Genomic DNA, 17,423 nt, shown 5'->3' on the forward strand with positions numbered 1-17,423 from the left:
AAAACTTTTTTTTTAAACTTAGGTTCCTTCAACATTCACCTGTGAAGTTCTTGTCTCTCTCGTTGCCCTCTCACCCCTCCTTCCAGCTCTGCCGAAATGTGGTGTCCTTTCCTCACGCATCCCCTTCCTCCCTTTCTTGCCCCACTGCATCTTTGAAAAGATGATGTGTTACACGAAGTTGGGAATCTAATACCGTCCTTTTCTGAGCTCTTTGTATTTTGAGACATTTCTAATTAGAGAAAGAAAAACTGAAGATCTGCTGAAGAGAATTTCAGGTTTGGAAAACTTAGAAAAGGGTGAGGAAGACTGTTTTTGATCTTCTGTAAGCAAACGAAGGGGTCTGTCTCCGACATCTTTTCCCATCTGTTCTTTCTTCCTGGCCCTGAGCCAGGGTGGGATCTTCCCTGCGAGGTCATAAAATCAGGAAGCCGTGGACAAGATTCCAGGGGATGTTTATAGTCTGCATCTTTGCCCCCAGCCCCAAGTATTTGTGACGCTGTGAGGGAGGAAAATCCTGGATAGAGAGGGGGATACATTACAGATACATAAAGTATGCAATAAATGATGTTTTTAGTGTGTGGCTGTTGTTATGTGACTACCCATACGAGTATTTGTAAAGGTTTTTCTGTGGTCAAGTAACCCTTCTCTTTCCCATGGCCCTCTTTTTCTCCCTAAGTTGTTCAACTGCAAATTTTCCTACCATGAGCATTTTCAGAGCTGAGACTCCCAGGGTTGAAGAGGGACTGAATGGCCTTCTCATTACTGTATAATTTTCCAGAAAGAGAGAGTCTGAAGGTATCAAAGAATGGGCTAAATGAAGAGTATGCCCTTTTGCATGGCATGCATATTAGCCAGGCGGGGACAACACAGCAGTAAAGCAGTGGTGGGGGAAGCTGCCTTCCTCAGGGGCGATGATCGTGGCTGTTGTGAGAGCAGTCCGCAGCGGGGACCCAGAGTCTAGCATATAGATCTACTTTCGCCTTCAAGTAAATGAATATAAATTAGATTAATTTCAATGGCAAGTCTTATGTAACCTTGAACTTGTAGTATTCTCCCTTTAAAATGTCATTAGTGTAATAAGCTGCAGGACACTTCCAAACTCACCAGCACCTCCAAACACCTGAACGCATTCGTACTTCTACGCTTAAAAGACTGTCCTAGAGAGGAATGAGCTTGTTCATTATGGAATTTTTATTGTTGCTGAACATAGATTTCCCGAAGATTATCTTCATGGTATCTTTTTTTTTTTATCTTATCTTTGAAATTGACTATGATTATCTTTTTTGTCTCTGTTTTATGGTCCTCTTTGGGAATGCTTTTAGGAAAGGATTTAAGCATTCAGATTTGGGGGAGGGGGTTGGAGAGAGAGAGCAAGCAGACAAATAAGTGGGGTTGAAGGCACTTAGGATTTTAAAGGCCGTCTTGTCTGTTCCCATTTCACCTACCCTGTGAGTCGATGGCACTTGCTTTTCTGGGGCATATTTTCCAAAATGGTTGCCGTAAACCTGTCAGACTTCAAATGAGCATTGATAGTGTTTGAGTAGAGACCCAGTTACACCAGGACCACCTATTTAATTTTTCTAGAATTTCTAGATAAGCTACAATCGTTGAGGGATAAATAATATTTAGTAACTTTGCCAAGGTATCATGCATGTTTTAATAATTGGTTACTTATAGTATTTCTATATGTTTTACAGTTACAATTTTGAGTCTCTTCCCACAATCGTATCAAAAATACCAATATTTTACAGTGTATACATTCTGACGACTGTCTAATTTCTTTTGAAAGTAAGTCAATATGATTCTTCCAGATTTTTGGCCTAAAATTCCTATGCAGAGGTTTTTCCCTGATACTAAAAACAAACAAAACCCCAAAGCATGACAGCAAACTTAACTTTCATTGCAGTAACTCTTAATTTTGGTGCATACCTAAACATGAAGTACTGCTTTTGATAACTACATTTTTCTTATTCTAATTTTATTTTTTCCCCCTAATATCTTACTAGGTGCAGAGAGAACTAGCAGCTGTTATTGCTTTGAAAGCAAGGAAATCTGGTGAGTAGTTTTTCCTGGGGCTGTGTGTATCTCAGGAAGTTTTGATGCAGAATGCAGAGAAGTATCACCGTTTGTTTTTAAAATTATCTATTCTGCCATTGAAATAGCACAGTTCCTTAAAATTTCACTGCTTTGCTTTAATTTATTTCATATTTCAAGGAAAAATGAAATTAAAAATAAAAAATACATTTGTAGTCCATTGCAGCCATGAAGAAAGTCTAAGTACACAACCCAAGAAAGCAAACCACATAGCATTTACCTATCATAATGACAGAGGAAAATAACACGAAGGTGGTCTTTGTTTAAGGGTATGTTTTTCATCTCAAAGGAGTTTCTTCTAAAAATAATTGTTTAATGACATTTAAAAGCAAGCATTTGGGGCGCTGGGTGGCTCAGTTGGTTAAGCGACTGCCTTTGGCTCAGGTCATGATCCTGGAGTCCTGGGATTGAGTCCCACATCAGGCTCCCTGCTCAGCGGGGAGTCTGCTTCTCCCTCTGACCCTCTTCCCTCTCGTGCTATCTCTCATTCTCTCTCACTCAAATAAATAAATGAAATCTTTAAAAAAATAAAAAATAATAAAAAAATAATAAAAGCAAGCATTTTATGTAGGACTAATTGCGTGGATCTGATCCCTGATACCTGTAGGACACAATCTGGAAGCGATATGTGGAAAGGAAAAGGGAGCTTTCAGATATATTTTGAAGGAGAGAAAGCCATACTCTGGTGAAATTCAATATGAGATGGAGACTCATTGAGGTAGAAAAACACTTAGGAAGAGTGCGAGAAGGAGGCATCGTTTGCTGTTCAGAGGGAGGAGGTCAATGCTGAATAGAATGACAAACTGAAGGGAGGTGCTACTTGGATCATGGTAAATTGGAATAAGATTTTTCAGGCAGAAAGACTATGAGAAAATCAAAGACATGACAAAAATCGAAGAAATAAATGGAACAGAGATGTCTTGAAAACACAAACCATGCATTTTACATCTTTCTTTCTACACTTAGAAACTCTAAGAGTTTGCTTTTCCCTCAGTTACTTTTTGAATCAAACACACATTAGTGTGAATTAGCTTATCATATGTAATCTCTTTGTTGATTTGGCTGAGGAGAGGACACAGAGACTGCGTGCCATAAAGGTAGAGAGGAGGATGCAAAGAACAGCCATCTTGACCCCCAGGGTAGTGAACAGAGCGGGCAGCGTGAATAGGGCTCTTCAGTGCCAGCATTGGATCATGGCTGTTTGCATAGGATTACATATGATAGGCCTGATGGAGAAAGGACATCAATATGAAGGTTTTGGGAGAGAGGGCCTAGAAATAAATTGTGCTAGAGCTGTTCTTCATTCCTGTAATCATAAGGAGACAAAACTTACAGTCCGTATGAGTTGGAATGGCAGTGCCGTAGAAGGTAGGGTTTTTTTGTTTGTTTTTTTTTTAAGTTTCAGGAAAAAGGGAGAAAAACAGAGCAAATAAATATAGATAGGGAGGCTGGAGAAGAGGGTTACTAATTCACACAGGGTGGGATGGAAGGCCCTCTGGTAGGGGACATTTGAATAAAGACCTGAAGTCAGTGTAGGGGGAGCCCTGTGGATATCCAAACAAGAGCATTTGGGCAGAGGTGTGCAAAATGTGCTTGAGGAATAGCAAAGAGGTATGAGTAACTAGAGCCAAGTGAACAGGGCAAAAAGAGGTGGATTTGGGATGTCAGGCTAAGAAGTTCGAACTTTCTGGAGATGAAGAGAAGTAAGTAAGACCCACACATGTTAGAGCATGCAAAATAAAAGATTGTGGTTGGGGGGGGAAGTTAATTTAGTAAACCTTGATATGACTGCATGAAGTTATATCTGTCTTCCTTACTCATTTGATCTATGGAGCTTGGAGTGTGAACACAACTTTGGAGGCTACTTAGGACAGAATGAAATGGTCTCTCACATGTACACTAATGGTGGGGACATAAAATCATAGTTTTACAGAAAAGCAATGTTTCAGTGTGTTCTAAAAGCCCTAACTCTATGATCCAGTAGCTCCATGACTGGAGGTCATAATCAGAGATGCATGTGAAGATTCAGGTAGAAGGAATCTATTGCGATTTTTTTTTTTAACAATAAGAAATTAGAAACAATCATTAAGTCCTTGTAGTAGAGAAATAATAAAATTGATCAATGTAATGGAATGTTTAAATAGCTTTAAAATTATATTTTAAAGAATTAATATAGTAAAATGTTCAGTGGAAAAAAGTATATATAGTTAGCGTATAGTCTTTCATAATAAAATAATTTTAATTGTTCTTTTTCTTACTATTATAGTGTAGTGTGTGCAATGAAAAAAATTTTGATAGTATGTAAATGTATGAAGAAAGTGAAAAATCACCCATCATCTCACCAACAGAGATAACCAGTTACTTTTCTTGTATTTGTTTCTAGATGTTTCCCTTTTAATATGTAGATACTATATTATTATATATTAATATGCAGATTTGATAAAAGTGGGATCATTTTATCTGTACTCTTTTGAGGTAATTACATATTCATATGCAGGTGTAAGAAATAATATAGAGATCCCATGTTTTCTTTTCCCAGTTTCGCCTAAGAGTAACATTTTGCAAAACTATGGGACAGTTTCACAACCAGGATATTGACAGTGATAAAGAATACTTCTAGCACCACAAGGATTCATCTTGTTGCTCTTTAATAGCTACACTGAATTTCTTCCTGCCCCTACTCCTTCCGTAACCCTTGGCAGTTACTACTCTGTTCTCTATTTCTATAATTTTTGTCACTTCAAAAATACTAAATAAATGGAATCATACAGTATATATAACTTTTTGGAAGTAGCTCTTTTCACTTGCCGTAATTCTCTGGAGATTCATTCAGGTTGTTGGACATCAGTAGTTGATTATGTTTTATTGCTGAATAATATTCCATCATATGAATGTATGACAGTATGTTTACCACTCACCCACTGAAGGACATCCGAATTGCTTACAGTCTTGGGCTATTATGACTTAAACTACATCTGTGAATATTCATGTACAGGTTTTTGTGTGAACCTAAGTCTTCATTCCCCTGGAGTAAATGCCCACGAGTACGATTGCTGGGTTGTTAGGTAGTTGCATGCTTAGTTTTTTAAGAAACTACCAAACTGTTTTGCAGACTGGCTATACCATTTTACATTCTCACTGGCAATATGTAAGTGATCCAGCTTCTCTGCATCTTTGTCAGCATTTGGTATCATCACTGTTTTTTATTTTAGCCATTCCAATAGGCATGAAGTGATATCTCTAATGATATTGATCACTTTAGGTTGCTTATTTGCCACCTGAATGTCATCTTTGGTGAAATGTGTCTTTATGTCTTTTGCCCTTTTTGTAATTGAATTATTGGTTTACTGTTGAGTTTTAAGAGTTCTTTACATATTGTAGATACCAGTCCTTTGTTGGATATGTGGTTGGCAAATATTTCCTCCCAGTCTGCTTGTCCTTTCATTTTCTTATCAAAGTCTTTCACAGAGCAAAAGTTTTTAATTTGGAAAAAACTATTAATTTTTTTAATGGATCATGCCTTTGGGGTATGTCTAAGAACTCTTTGTCTAGTGCTAGATCCCAAAGATTTCTCTTGTCTTTTTTTTTTTCCCCTTGAAAGTTTTATAGTTTTATGTTTTAAATTTGAATCCATGATTTGGTTTGAGTTTGTTTTTGTGTAAGGTGTAAGACTCAGGTCAAGGGTTTTTTTGGTTGTTTTTTCTGTTTTTGTTGTTTGGGTTTTTTGGCTTATGAATGTCCAGTTGCCCCAGCACCTTTGTTGAAGAGACCATCATTCTTTCATTGAATTGCTTTTATACCTTTGTCAAAAATAAGTTGGACATATTTTTGTGGGTCTAGGTTCTCTGTTATTCTCAATTGAATAGATTGTGTTGGTATGCACCAGTTTTGATTACTGTAGCTATATATAATCCACTTTTTTTTTAAAGATTTTATTTATTTATTTGACAGAGAAAGAGATAGTGAGAGCAGGAACACAAGCAGGGGGAGTGGGAGAGGGAGAAGCAGGCTTCCCACCTAGCAGGGAGCCCGATGCGGGGCTCGAATCCAGGAGCCTGGGATCACGACCTGAGCCGAAGGTAGACGCCTAACCATCTGAGCCACCCAGGTGCCCCTGTAATCCACTTTTTATAGGATTTATTTTCATGTCAATAATGTAGATCTGCATCATTAGTTTTATTAACTATATATACTGTACACTTTATTTAACTAATTCTTATACCTTTATTTAACTAAATCTTGTTCATTCTTGCACAACTAATTATTGTACATTTAGGTTTTTAATTTTTTTCCTATTATGAATAATAATAGAAGGACCTAAAGATATATTCTTGTGCTTGTGTTATTTGCCCTTTTCCAATTATTTTCTCATAATAAATCATTAAAATTGGAATAGCTAGGTTGATAGCTAGGTGTAGGTAGTGTTAAAGTTCTGTTTTTCACATTTAGGACTTTAAGTCATCTGGAACTTGGTTTTGTATGTGGTGTCAGGTGGAAATCAAATTTTATGTTTTCCTTATGCTAAGCCAGTTACTCCAGGAGCATTCATTGGACATGATGCTAACACCATCACACATGAAATTCATATATATTATTTCAATTACCTACCAGAGCTTTATAATAAAACTTTCTCTAGGGTGGGGATAAGGCAAATCTCTTCTTACCTTTCTTATTCTCCTCATAGTTTTATTTTGTCAGGTTCCGTGAAATCTCCTTTGGAATTTTTTAAAGTATATTGCACTTATAGATCATTAGATAAATTTGACACTTTGGAAATAAGTGTTTCCATCCTTGAACCTAGGATATCTTATTTTTTCAAATTTTTAGTACTGCAGTGGAAATTTCTCCATAAAGGCCTTGCACATTTTGTTTGTATTTTTAGTTACCTTGTGATTTGGGTTACTGTTGTAAATGAACTATTTTCCTCTTCTCTCTCTTCCTTTTTTAGTCCTCTTCTGTGATGGTTCCTCAAGTCTTTATCTTTCATGATGCTTTTTGTTTTAATAGATGTACTTTTTGGAGAAGCTTTGGATTCGCAGAAAAAGTGAGCAGAGAATGCAAAAGTTCCCATACACCCTCTGCCCCTACCTGTGCACAGTCTCTGCTACTCTGAACATCTCTGAGTGGCACATTTGTTACCATCAGGGAACCGTATAGTACACTGACACGTCCTTATTGCCCCACGTCTACACTTTACATTAGGGTTCACCCTGTATTGTACATCTTATGGGTTTGGACAGATGTATAAGGATATGTATCGACCATTACGGTATCATATAAAATAGTTTCCCTGCCCTAAGAATCTTCTGTGCTTCACCTATTTATTTCTTTCTCCCAACCCCTGGCAACCACTCATCTTTTTAATGTTTTCATAGTCTTGCCTTTGCCGGAAAGTCATACAGTTGGATTCATACAGTATGTAGCCTCTTCAGATTGGCTCCTTTTGCTTAATAATACACATTTAAGGTTCCTTCATGACTTTTCATGACTTGAAAGCTCATTTCTTTTTAGCAGTCGGTAATATTCCATTGTGTCTGTGTTCCGTGGTTTATTTACCCATTCATCTACTGAAGGACATCTTGGTTGCTTCCTAGTTTGTGCAGTGATGGAATAAAGTTGCTATAACACTGTGCAGGTTTTTGTGTAGATGTAAATGTTCACATCCCTTGTGTAAATATCAAGGGGCACAATTACTGGATGGTATGGGAAGAGTATGGTTCATTTTATGGGAAACCACCAAACTGCCTGCTGAATTGGCTCGACCATTTTGCATTCCCACCAGCAATGCATGGAGAGTTACTGTTGCTCCGTATCTTTGCCAGCGTTAGTTGTTCTAAGGGTTCTGGATTTGGGCCATGCTAATAGTTGTGTAGTGGTGGCTCATTGGTGTTTTAATTTGCTTTTCCCTGCTGACAGAAGATGTGGAGCATCTTTCCATATGCTTATTTGCCATCTGTATATCTCTGGTGAAGTGTCTGTTAAGACCTTTAGATTAGTTGTTTTCTCATTTTTGAGTTTTAAGAGTTTTTTTTATATACTTTGGGAAAGAATCCTTTTTCAGATGTCTTTTTTGCAAATATTTTCTCCCAGTCTGTGGCTTGTCTTCTCATTCTCTTCCCATTGTCTTTTGAAGAACAGATATTTTTAGTTTTGATGAAGTCAAGCTTATTTTTCTTTCATGGGATCATGTCTTTGGTGGTGTATCTAGAAAGTCATGCCATACTCAAGGTCATCTAAGTTTTCTCCTATGTCATATTCTAGGAATTGTATAGTTTTGCATTTTATATTTAGATCTGTGATCCATTTTGAGTTAATTTTTGTGAAAGGTCAGCACCATGTCTAAGTTTGGGTTTTTTTGCGTATAGATCTCTAGTTGTTCCAGCATCATTTGGTGAAAAGACTCTTCTTTATCCATTATATTTCCTTTGCTCCTTTGTCAAAGATCAGTGACCATATTTGTGTGGGTCTATTTCTAGGCTCTCTGTTCTATTCCATTGATCCATTTGCCTATTATTTCTACAATGCTCCACTGTCTTGATTACTGTAGCTTTCTGGTAAGTGTTGACATCATGTAGTGTCAGTCCTCCAACTTTGTCCTCCTTTAATATTGTGTTGCTATTCTGGGTCTTTTCCTTCCATATAAACTTTAGAATCAGTTTGTTAATATCCACATCTGTTGTCTTTTATAATTGGTAATTTTTGCTGTATGAAATTTTGGGTCTAGCAAAAGTGTTGAACTCAAATGAATTCTAATAACTTGTTTTAAAATGATCTTAGATTTCCCATATGGGCAAATATATTATCTATCAATAATGACTAATTTATCTCTGTCTCATCCATCTAAGTAACTCCTTTTTATCTCATACTATTTCATTAGCTAGTGTCTTCCAATATAAGGTTGACTAAGGTCATTGATAGTTGGCATTCTCATTTTGTCCTTGACTTTAAATATAATATTTTTGGTTAGAAAAGTAACATGAGGGCGCCAACTCAGTGGGTTAGGCGTCTGCCTTTGGCTCAGGTCATGATCCCAGGGTTCTGGGATTGAGTCCCACGTTGGGCTGCCTGCTCCTAGAGGAGTCTGCTTCTACCTCTGCCCCTCCTCCCACTCGTTCTCTCAATCTCTCTCTCTCTCTCAAATAAATAAATAAAAACTTAAAAAAAATGTAACATGAGTCAACAAGATTATTTTAGAGAGAAACAAAGACATTACTCTCCTGCACTCCCAAACAAATTTGGTAAACAGTCTAGGGACAGAAATAATCAACAAGTCCAACAAGTTGTATATTAAAGTATTCAAGGAATCCAGATATGAAAAGTACTAGAGATACTTACCTGTTTCACTCCATACTCTCACTGCTTGAGTTGACATTGAGAGTAGATGAGAAATGACAATGGCAAGGTACAAGAGAGGCTATCATAGGTATTGCATTCCTTCATGCCTTTCTCAGATTCTAATTTGGCACCTTTTATATTCAGGTACAGTATAAGGTACCTGGAATATACAGTGAGATGGTATATCTAGTGAGGATATAATAGCAAAGATAAATATGGCCCCTGCTGTTTTTAAATTACAACACATGTTTCATAAAGGGAAAACATTAATGAATCACTGGCTGTTTGAAAAAGAAGAACTTATTACTGTGTAGTTAGGAGGTGATAAAATGCAGGGACATTAAGCATAGCCTTAATTAAGTAGAGTTCCAGCTGCAGAATGGTACATTCTGTGTATGCTTGATGTGGTTTTCTAAAACTATTTTGAGATTGTTTTTTAAGGAAGAAGAAAAAGAAGTTGGTGTACATCTAATAAAAAGTATGAAAATGATAGCACATCTGGGGCTTGACAGAAGGAATTGATTACCCTAATATCTTATGTCTTGCAGTAAAACTGTTAATTAGGGCTCAGGTGGTCATGATAGATTTATGTCTCATTGCCAAGGGTTATTAAAACAAGAATTAGTATAAAGCAAAAGTTTTTTATTTCAGCTCACCGTACAAACAGAAATAAAAGTAAATGACAATCGATAGATTATATAAATGATTCAAGGCTCTAGCTTAGTAAAAGATCCATTTTGTTGTAATTTTCTAAAAGGCCATTAGGATGTGCCTTTAAACAGTTTTCTCCTCCAAATGCTAACCTTAGTGAATGTGAATAGCATTTTAAGGCTTCAAGAGATTTACAAAAATTAGCACAGATATCCTTGCACTTTCTTTTTGTTCGATTGCTTATTCCCCTGCTAATGTTAGCTAATTAGAGTCTCGGGAGATACGTTTTTTTTTTTTTTTTCCTTTTCCAGGAATCTACAGCCAAAGCACTTTTAGCTCTCATTCTCTTTAGATCATATGAAATTTGTACCGTGGTGGGCTTCTATTTCTGGAAAGCCAGAAATACCATATTGGTAAATCTCCTTGGCAGTTGTTATATTTTACTCTGCTTAGTCCATAGCTAGTTAAGTGCTTTAAAACTGAAAGTTTGGAAAAGAAAGAAAGGGATTCTAGGCTCTGTTTATGCCATTAATTGTCACTGTGACCTTAGCAAAGTGATTTCGATTTGCATCATGAGGGGATTGGTGTAGAATCTGATAACCTGAGAGATGCCTTTCAGCTCTAATATTTAATTATAGCAATACATATTTTTATTAATTACCTTCATTATCCTTAATGGAGTCACACCCTTGAGAATATTTTATTCAGGACTCTTGTAGGAGCAAGTGCTAGAAAAACAAAAACAAAAACAAACCTGAAAACCACAAAGGGAATTTAAGGGCTCAGAGAATCTCTGGAGTTAATCTCAGCAGAAAGGGAGAAAACCTCTATCCGGCTAGTCTCCACAGACGTCTCGCTGGGGACCTTGTTGGAAGAATGACATGCCCACCTCTGGAGCAGTAGAAGCAGAGTGGTTCGAGAGGTCAGGTGACCTGCACACAAGAGAAGACATATGGCCTACGGCTGGGATGGATGCAGCCCCTCAAGGAAAACCAGCAGAAGAGGGACCCGTGGTGAGTGGGCACTGTGTGTGCCCACCACAGGAGGCACGGTTTGCATTTGCGTTGTGTCTCAGTGTCAAGATTTAGAGAGGAAAGGTTACTCCTGAGATCACCTAGGCTAGCCAGCCCGCAGCCAGAATGCAAACCCAAGGGTTTCAGGGCCCCATCTCCAGTTTTTCCAACTACACTACGCTCCCTCCCTTGTTAGTACGTTTCTGGATTATGAGAATAAAGATGGGATTTGCAAAAAGATGTTCCTATTTTCCACTTTGGTTCCTGGAATGGAAAACACCAGAGTAAAAGCTCATACGTTTTACAGGTAGCAGGTAGCACGTTTTTTTTTTTTTCCTCTTCCCAGGATAAATTAGCCAGGGATTGAGATTAAAGTGGTGTTTGTGTACCAAGATATTTTATTATTTCTTGGGGATATTAAAGATATATAATATAAAATAGCTTCACTCTATTGTGTTTAATTTGAGCTTTTTGTAAACATTATTTTTAATAGGTTTTAATAGAAAGCATGAGAGGGAAGCCAGTGTTTTACATTGAGGTTAAATTGTCTCTCCTAGCCTTCTAGATCCTCTTGGTTTTCTCATCTTTGGATCCTATTGTCAAGCTTAATTAGGCATTTGAATGGGTGTGTGATTTCAACAACCTGGTTGCTACTCTGTGCCGTGCAGTGAACTCTGTGCATGTAACATATTCAAGAAGGCAACCCCAGATCTGGTCGTCAGGGTGGACCCATCAGACAGGGCTTCTGTCACCCCTGTAGTCTGGGTCAATTGCCAGCTTTGAAGATCTCCTGTTAGTAACCATCACTGGGCATCAGCAGTACTTACTAGGAAATTTCAGCAGTTTTAAGCCTCCTTCTTAAGAATATGTATGTACGGGGGCGCCTGGGTGGCTCAGTCGTTAAGCGTCTGCCTTCGGCTCAGGTCGTGATCCCGGGGTCCTGGGATCGAGCCCCACATCGGGCTCCCTGCACCGCGGGGGAGCCTGCTTCTCCCTCTCCTACTCCCCCTGCTTGTGTTCCCTCTCTCGCTATGTCTCTCTCTGTCAAATAAATAAAATCTTTAAAAAAAAAAAAAGAATATGTATGTACGATTGGGGGAAATGAAGTGTTGACAGGAAGCTCTGATGTGAGACTTGAGGTCTGACACAATTGAAAAAACATCTTCAGGGCAGAAGCATTCCAAAGACAAGATATTCGTGTTGCTTTGTCATGAAAAATGAAATAGATTATTTTTAGCATAAAGAAGGCTTTTCCTTTTCCACATTTAGAAGAAAAAAAAACCATTAAGCCTATGGAATTGCTCTGACTTTTAACGTCCTCTAAATTTTTACTTTTTATTTTTAGTGGACAGATTTCTCTTTTTAATGGAGAACCTGTTTGCCTTGACCCTTTCCCTTTTGTAAACACACAACTCGTATATAGAAAAAGGCGCAATAGAATGGGATTTTAGAGTAGGTGTTAATAATACAGTTATGGCCAGCAAAGACAGCCTCCCATGCTAGTACAGTTACTGCTGTGTCAGACTCCTTCGACCTTTCCAGTTTTCTGTGACATTTTATATTGAAAATTTAAAGCTAGAAGCTATGGTGATCTTCTCTTACAGGTCTTTATTCATCTGGTCTCTGATGGCTCTAATAATGAACGTTGGAGCTAAAAAAGACTCTCATGGCAGAAATCTGTTGGCTGGATTTTAAGTAATTAAAATCTAATGCTTAATTTTTAGGGATACTTTCAACCACTTAAATTTTCTTAAGTCTTCCTTAGCCTGCCCTCTAAGGATGCACCTTGTCCTCTCAGAATTGATATTTCCACACGGTGTGTTTTTTGTCCTTTTCTTCTCCTTTGCCACCTCCCGGACGCCACCCCGGCCCATGGCCGTCACTCTCATTCGAGGTCAGCACAGACCCACACTGATTGTCTTGGAGCCCCACTGAATGTGTTCTTTAGCATTTGTCAGCCAAGAGGAAAGAAGTCGCGTGTGTTTTCCCCTAAAATAATCAACACAACATTGTGGTCTTCCTGATTGATGACAATGTAGGATGTTTTCCCTAGAAGAGAGAGCTTTGCCTAACACCATGCTGATTGTTGAAGCTTGTAAAATCTCTCTCCTTCTCTGGTACCATAATAACTCCTTGTTCTAACATTTCCAGAGCCTGTTCTTCTGTCCCTGCTTTGCTGACAGGTTTTGTGTGTCCATATCCCGTCTCCACCAGTGCATGTTCTTATCAGAGATCAATTCAGTGGTTGACAGGTTAGATCTTTTCTTTTTTTTTTTAATGGCATAAAACCACAAGAAGAGTCTTAAGAGTAGTTATCAATGCATTGTCAAGTTAAAGATCTTTGAAAATGTAAAATTCTTGCAATCAAGAAAATAATAGCACTGGTAAAACCCAGAAACAATTGAAAATGCATGCAGCAGATGCTTTGTAAATTTTTCTAACTCTCCCACTGGGATACAAAGAAAATTGCCTTTAAAAAAAATCCCGTGACACTGTCTTTTGTAATTAGAGCTATTAAGTCGAAATGATAAATAACCACTCAGTGGCATACTATAAAAGAAAATAGCCCTTTGCCCTGATTTCTTCTTGAACAGCAAGAGATCTGAGTGTATTGAAGTTGGGTTCCTTTAACCCTGAGGATTGTTTAGAATTGAGGAAAGCAAGCGAGCTGATTTTGTCATCCTTCAACATGGTCATGTCCATTAGGATAGTCAATGAAACTGATTTGCCAAGGAGGTGAATAATTAAAACCACAACAGAGTGTGCTCCAGAATGCAGGGGTTTTGTTTTCAAAACAAAGTGCTGTGGGGCACTTCAGTGGCGGTATGTAATGCTTATAAGGCTCAATAGACAAAGGTAATTATCGCTCTAAATGGGTGCTTGTCCCTGTCTTAGGGAATCAGATCCTGGGAAGGAGAACTGAGTACTGATGGTAACTGTCTCCAGGAATATGAGAGCTCACAGACCGGGCTCTTGTCCTATGTGGTCCAGGACAACGATTTTATGTCATTCGGATTTTTACCTGTTAGTGCCCATGTTTTATACATGTTGCCAAGCCTCTCTGAGGTGCCTTTGGAGCAAAGAGGTGGGTGGAAGGCAGGAGAGAGTCTTTAAAGGAAGAATCAAGTTTTCTATTTGAGTGCCTGAAAAGCAGCTTCTAGCATTGCAGCTCCTGGGAGCATTATTTTCTGTGCGGAAACTAGATGAGTATAATGAGTGTACCCTGTGCATAAATTCAATATTAGTTCTACACCCAAGGTCAAATGAAAGTTAATGACCATTTGCACACCAGAGATCTGAAACCCACATTTTACTTCTTTCTCGTAATGACAAAAAAGGAGAGCAATTTATATTTAAATTGATTTAAATTTCAAAGCATAAACACAGAGGTCTCCCTGGTACTCTCTCCTTGTCAGTGAAACTTCCTGGCAGGGCTCGACTTTCATAAAAAATTGAGCCGCATCCCATTCCAGTTCCCTTGTGTGGACAGTTTTTTGTTTTCTGTGGAACTACCCTCTTCCCACCCTGCTGGGTTGGTGACACCAAATCAGAAGCCAGCAATGCAATCATGGCCACTTTCTTTAATGATTTAGGTTTTGCATTTGTTGAGCTAATTAGCTGATTGAGGCAACTAATGGGTGTCTTTAATCCACTGTTGACTGGGCAGCTTCTCCCTGAAGCCTGCCAGCTCCTTTGTTCTTGGTCTTCTGGGGAGTGGGAGCTGCTTTCCAGATGAACATATGATACATGCTACCCAGTGTCCCGAGGCCAGCCTGAGAGGCTGGTATGCTAATGACCAAGTGCCCTAAAAGGCCGGGCATCCACTTAAAGCTCTGTGGCTGACCAAATCTTTGTGTATGAATAAAGGTTTGCGTTTGAGGGGTGCCCGGGTGAGGGCAGGGAAGAGGATTGATCTATCCATCATCCACTTGCAGAATTGATAATTCTGTGATTGCTTCTTTGTATACCCCTAAGGTACAAAATGAAAGTGATGTAGATGTTTTAAATATTAGAATATTTGAGGACATATTTAAAGAAGATGATTAGCTAATAAAATGGAAAGCTGTATTAAAATCATCTCTCGGGGCACCTGGGTGGCTCAGTCAGTTAAGCGTCTGCCTTCAGCTCAGGTCATGATCCCAGCATCCTGGGATCGAGCCCCCGCATCTGGCTCTGTGCTCAGCAGGGAGCCTGCTTCTCCCTCTCCCTCTGCCTGCCTGTCTGCCTACATGTGATCTCTCTCTCTCTCTCTCTCTCTGTCAAATAAATAAATAAATAATCTTTAAAAAAAATCATCTCTCTTATGAACTAAAATGTTCCTTTAAAAGAACTCTTGCTATATGATGTTCTTACAAAGTTACAAAGTTCTACAGCCTGGTAAACACACCTTCCCACCCAAATCCAGCAGTCCTGAGCATGTAGCTAGGAAATTTGACTCGCATGCTGTCTTGTGTTCAGTCACTCTGGTAAGTCAACTGGCTGCCCTCAGCCTCAGTTTCCATTTTTCATAAAAGGAAGCGGTCAGCCGTGGTTGAGGACGAGAGTGCCATGCTCAGCCTGTGTGTGGGTCGTGTCCTAAGTGCCAAGTTCTAGGCAGCTTTACTTCTCTTTAATTATACATTGATGCCTACTCAGTAAGAATATGGGAATAATAACTTTTGATCATTTAATTTCCTTTCTAAACTTTTGTGATTCGGTGCCTTTTTCCTCCGGGAAAATGTGTGGAAGGCCCTTCCTGCTCCTGCCCCCCTCCTCAGAGAACATTTTCTAACTCTCATTTGTATTGACAAGTAAGAGCTATCAAGGGAAATCTTTGTCTTGGCCACATGACCCAGCTATTGTCCAGCATTCGTCACATTAAAAGTCTAATTGTGTAAACAGGCATGAAAATGGAGCTGTTCTCAGTAAAACTGCAATGACATGAGCAGTGTGTGTGAGTATAATAACGCTCCGCAGTACCGAACGCAAAGCGAGCCATTTGATGTAGCTGAGTTCTACCAGGGATGCTGTTGCAATAAAAGTGAAATTTGCTTCATGTACTATTCTTTCCGTTTATGTAAGACACACATAAATACTGAACATTTGAGAATTTCTAAATCAGACATTTTCTTTGTAAGCGGCCGAACTGTGGTTCTAGCTATTTGCTTTTTTCAGATAGGTCATAAAAATACTGCATTTTAATGCCGCATACAGTGATTGAGATCTATTTTTGGAATGAGATGGGTGATAGAAATTTTGACCCCAGAGGCCATGATGTCTTGTATTATACAACTTCTTAAATTTTGACAAAGGGTTTTTGTTTGGAGACGAGGAAGCAGGGATGGATAGATACTTTTAAAAATAATCCTAGTTTTGTTTTTGTCAAGCAGTGTTTCTCACATTTAATTTGCATAGCAGTTAATTTGCAGTGCTTGTAATTCTTGCTCTGCACCCCACCCCCCCACTCCAGTTAACCTTGGATGGAGGCCTTGGTGTCTGAATTTCTAACCAGCCTTCACCCCTAAGTGATTTAGGTGCCACACTTTGACGGACACATTCCAAAGTCTGTGCGATCTGCAGTCGCAGGGAGTGAGCTGGTGTTTTATGAAGGGTGTTGGTCTAATGAAGCAAGCACGGTAGAGGCAATCAAAATGTTGTTTATACTTAGGCTACTAACTCATTTACTGGACAACTGCCTAACTTGTCAGTGTTTCTCTACCCGACTGGAGATTTTGTCATGGGAATGATAACAGAATTATAATGCTCTCAGGGCATTGGCAGTAAAAGCTTTATACATGAAGTGAATTATTACCAAGGTTTATTTGCCGGGCAGACTCAGGAATAAGTGAACGTTCTCACTGAGGTTTTCCACACTAAACTTACCAGGAAGACGTTTGAGAAGGGAGTGGTTGGCACAGTTTAAAGGGGAAGTGAATTTAACCCTGGCTCCCATCAGGTGCCCCTGAACCAAAGCCACATCCTTGCAAAGCCAGTCCTTGTACATTGTGGGCCCATCCCCAATCAGTAGAACGGACGGGCTTGTCTGGTTCCCCTTTTGCTAAAAAGTGGCTGCCTTCTATCTACTGAAAATACTTTTTTTTTTTTTTAAGATTTTATTTATTTGAGAGAGAGAGAATGAGAGACAGCATGAGAGGGAGGAGGGTCAGAGGGAGAAGCGGGCTCCCTGCCGAGCAAGGAGCCCGATGCGGGACTCGATCCCGGGACTCCAGGATCATGACCTGAGCCGAAGGCAGTCGCTTAACCAACTGAGCCACCCAGGCGCCCCTGAAAATACGTTTAATAAAAACAAAGCATAAAAGAAAAAAACACGAAGCATTCGCTTTAAGACCT

The 17,423-nt window shown here is 38.9% G+C and overlaps 1 protein-coding gene across 2 annotated transcripts in view; it reads left to right on the forward strand.

Moving 5' to 3' along the window:
- RAPGEF5 (Rap guanine nucleotide exchange factor 5) overlaps window positions 1–17,423 on the forward strand; it is a 154,805-nt gene that overhangs the window by 17,322 nt on the left and 120,060 nt on the right. For both annotated transcript variants that reach the window (XM_081800431.1, XM_081800432.1), the window contains exon 2: window positions 2,007–2,055. In XM_081800431.1, the coding sequence (XP_081656557.1) occupies window positions 2,007–2,055 (49 nt within the window). The remainder of the gene's footprint in view (window positions 1–2,006; window positions 2,056–17,423) is intronic.

This window comes from Leptonychotes weddellii, chromosome 12, assembly GCF_054177405.1.
Source record: "Leptonychotes weddellii isolate Sample4059 chromosome 12, ASM5417740v2, whole genome shotgun sequence".
Taxonomy (NCBI): domain Eukaryota; kingdom Metazoa; phylum Chordata; class Mammalia; order Carnivora; family Phocidae; genus Leptonychotes; species Leptonychotes weddellii.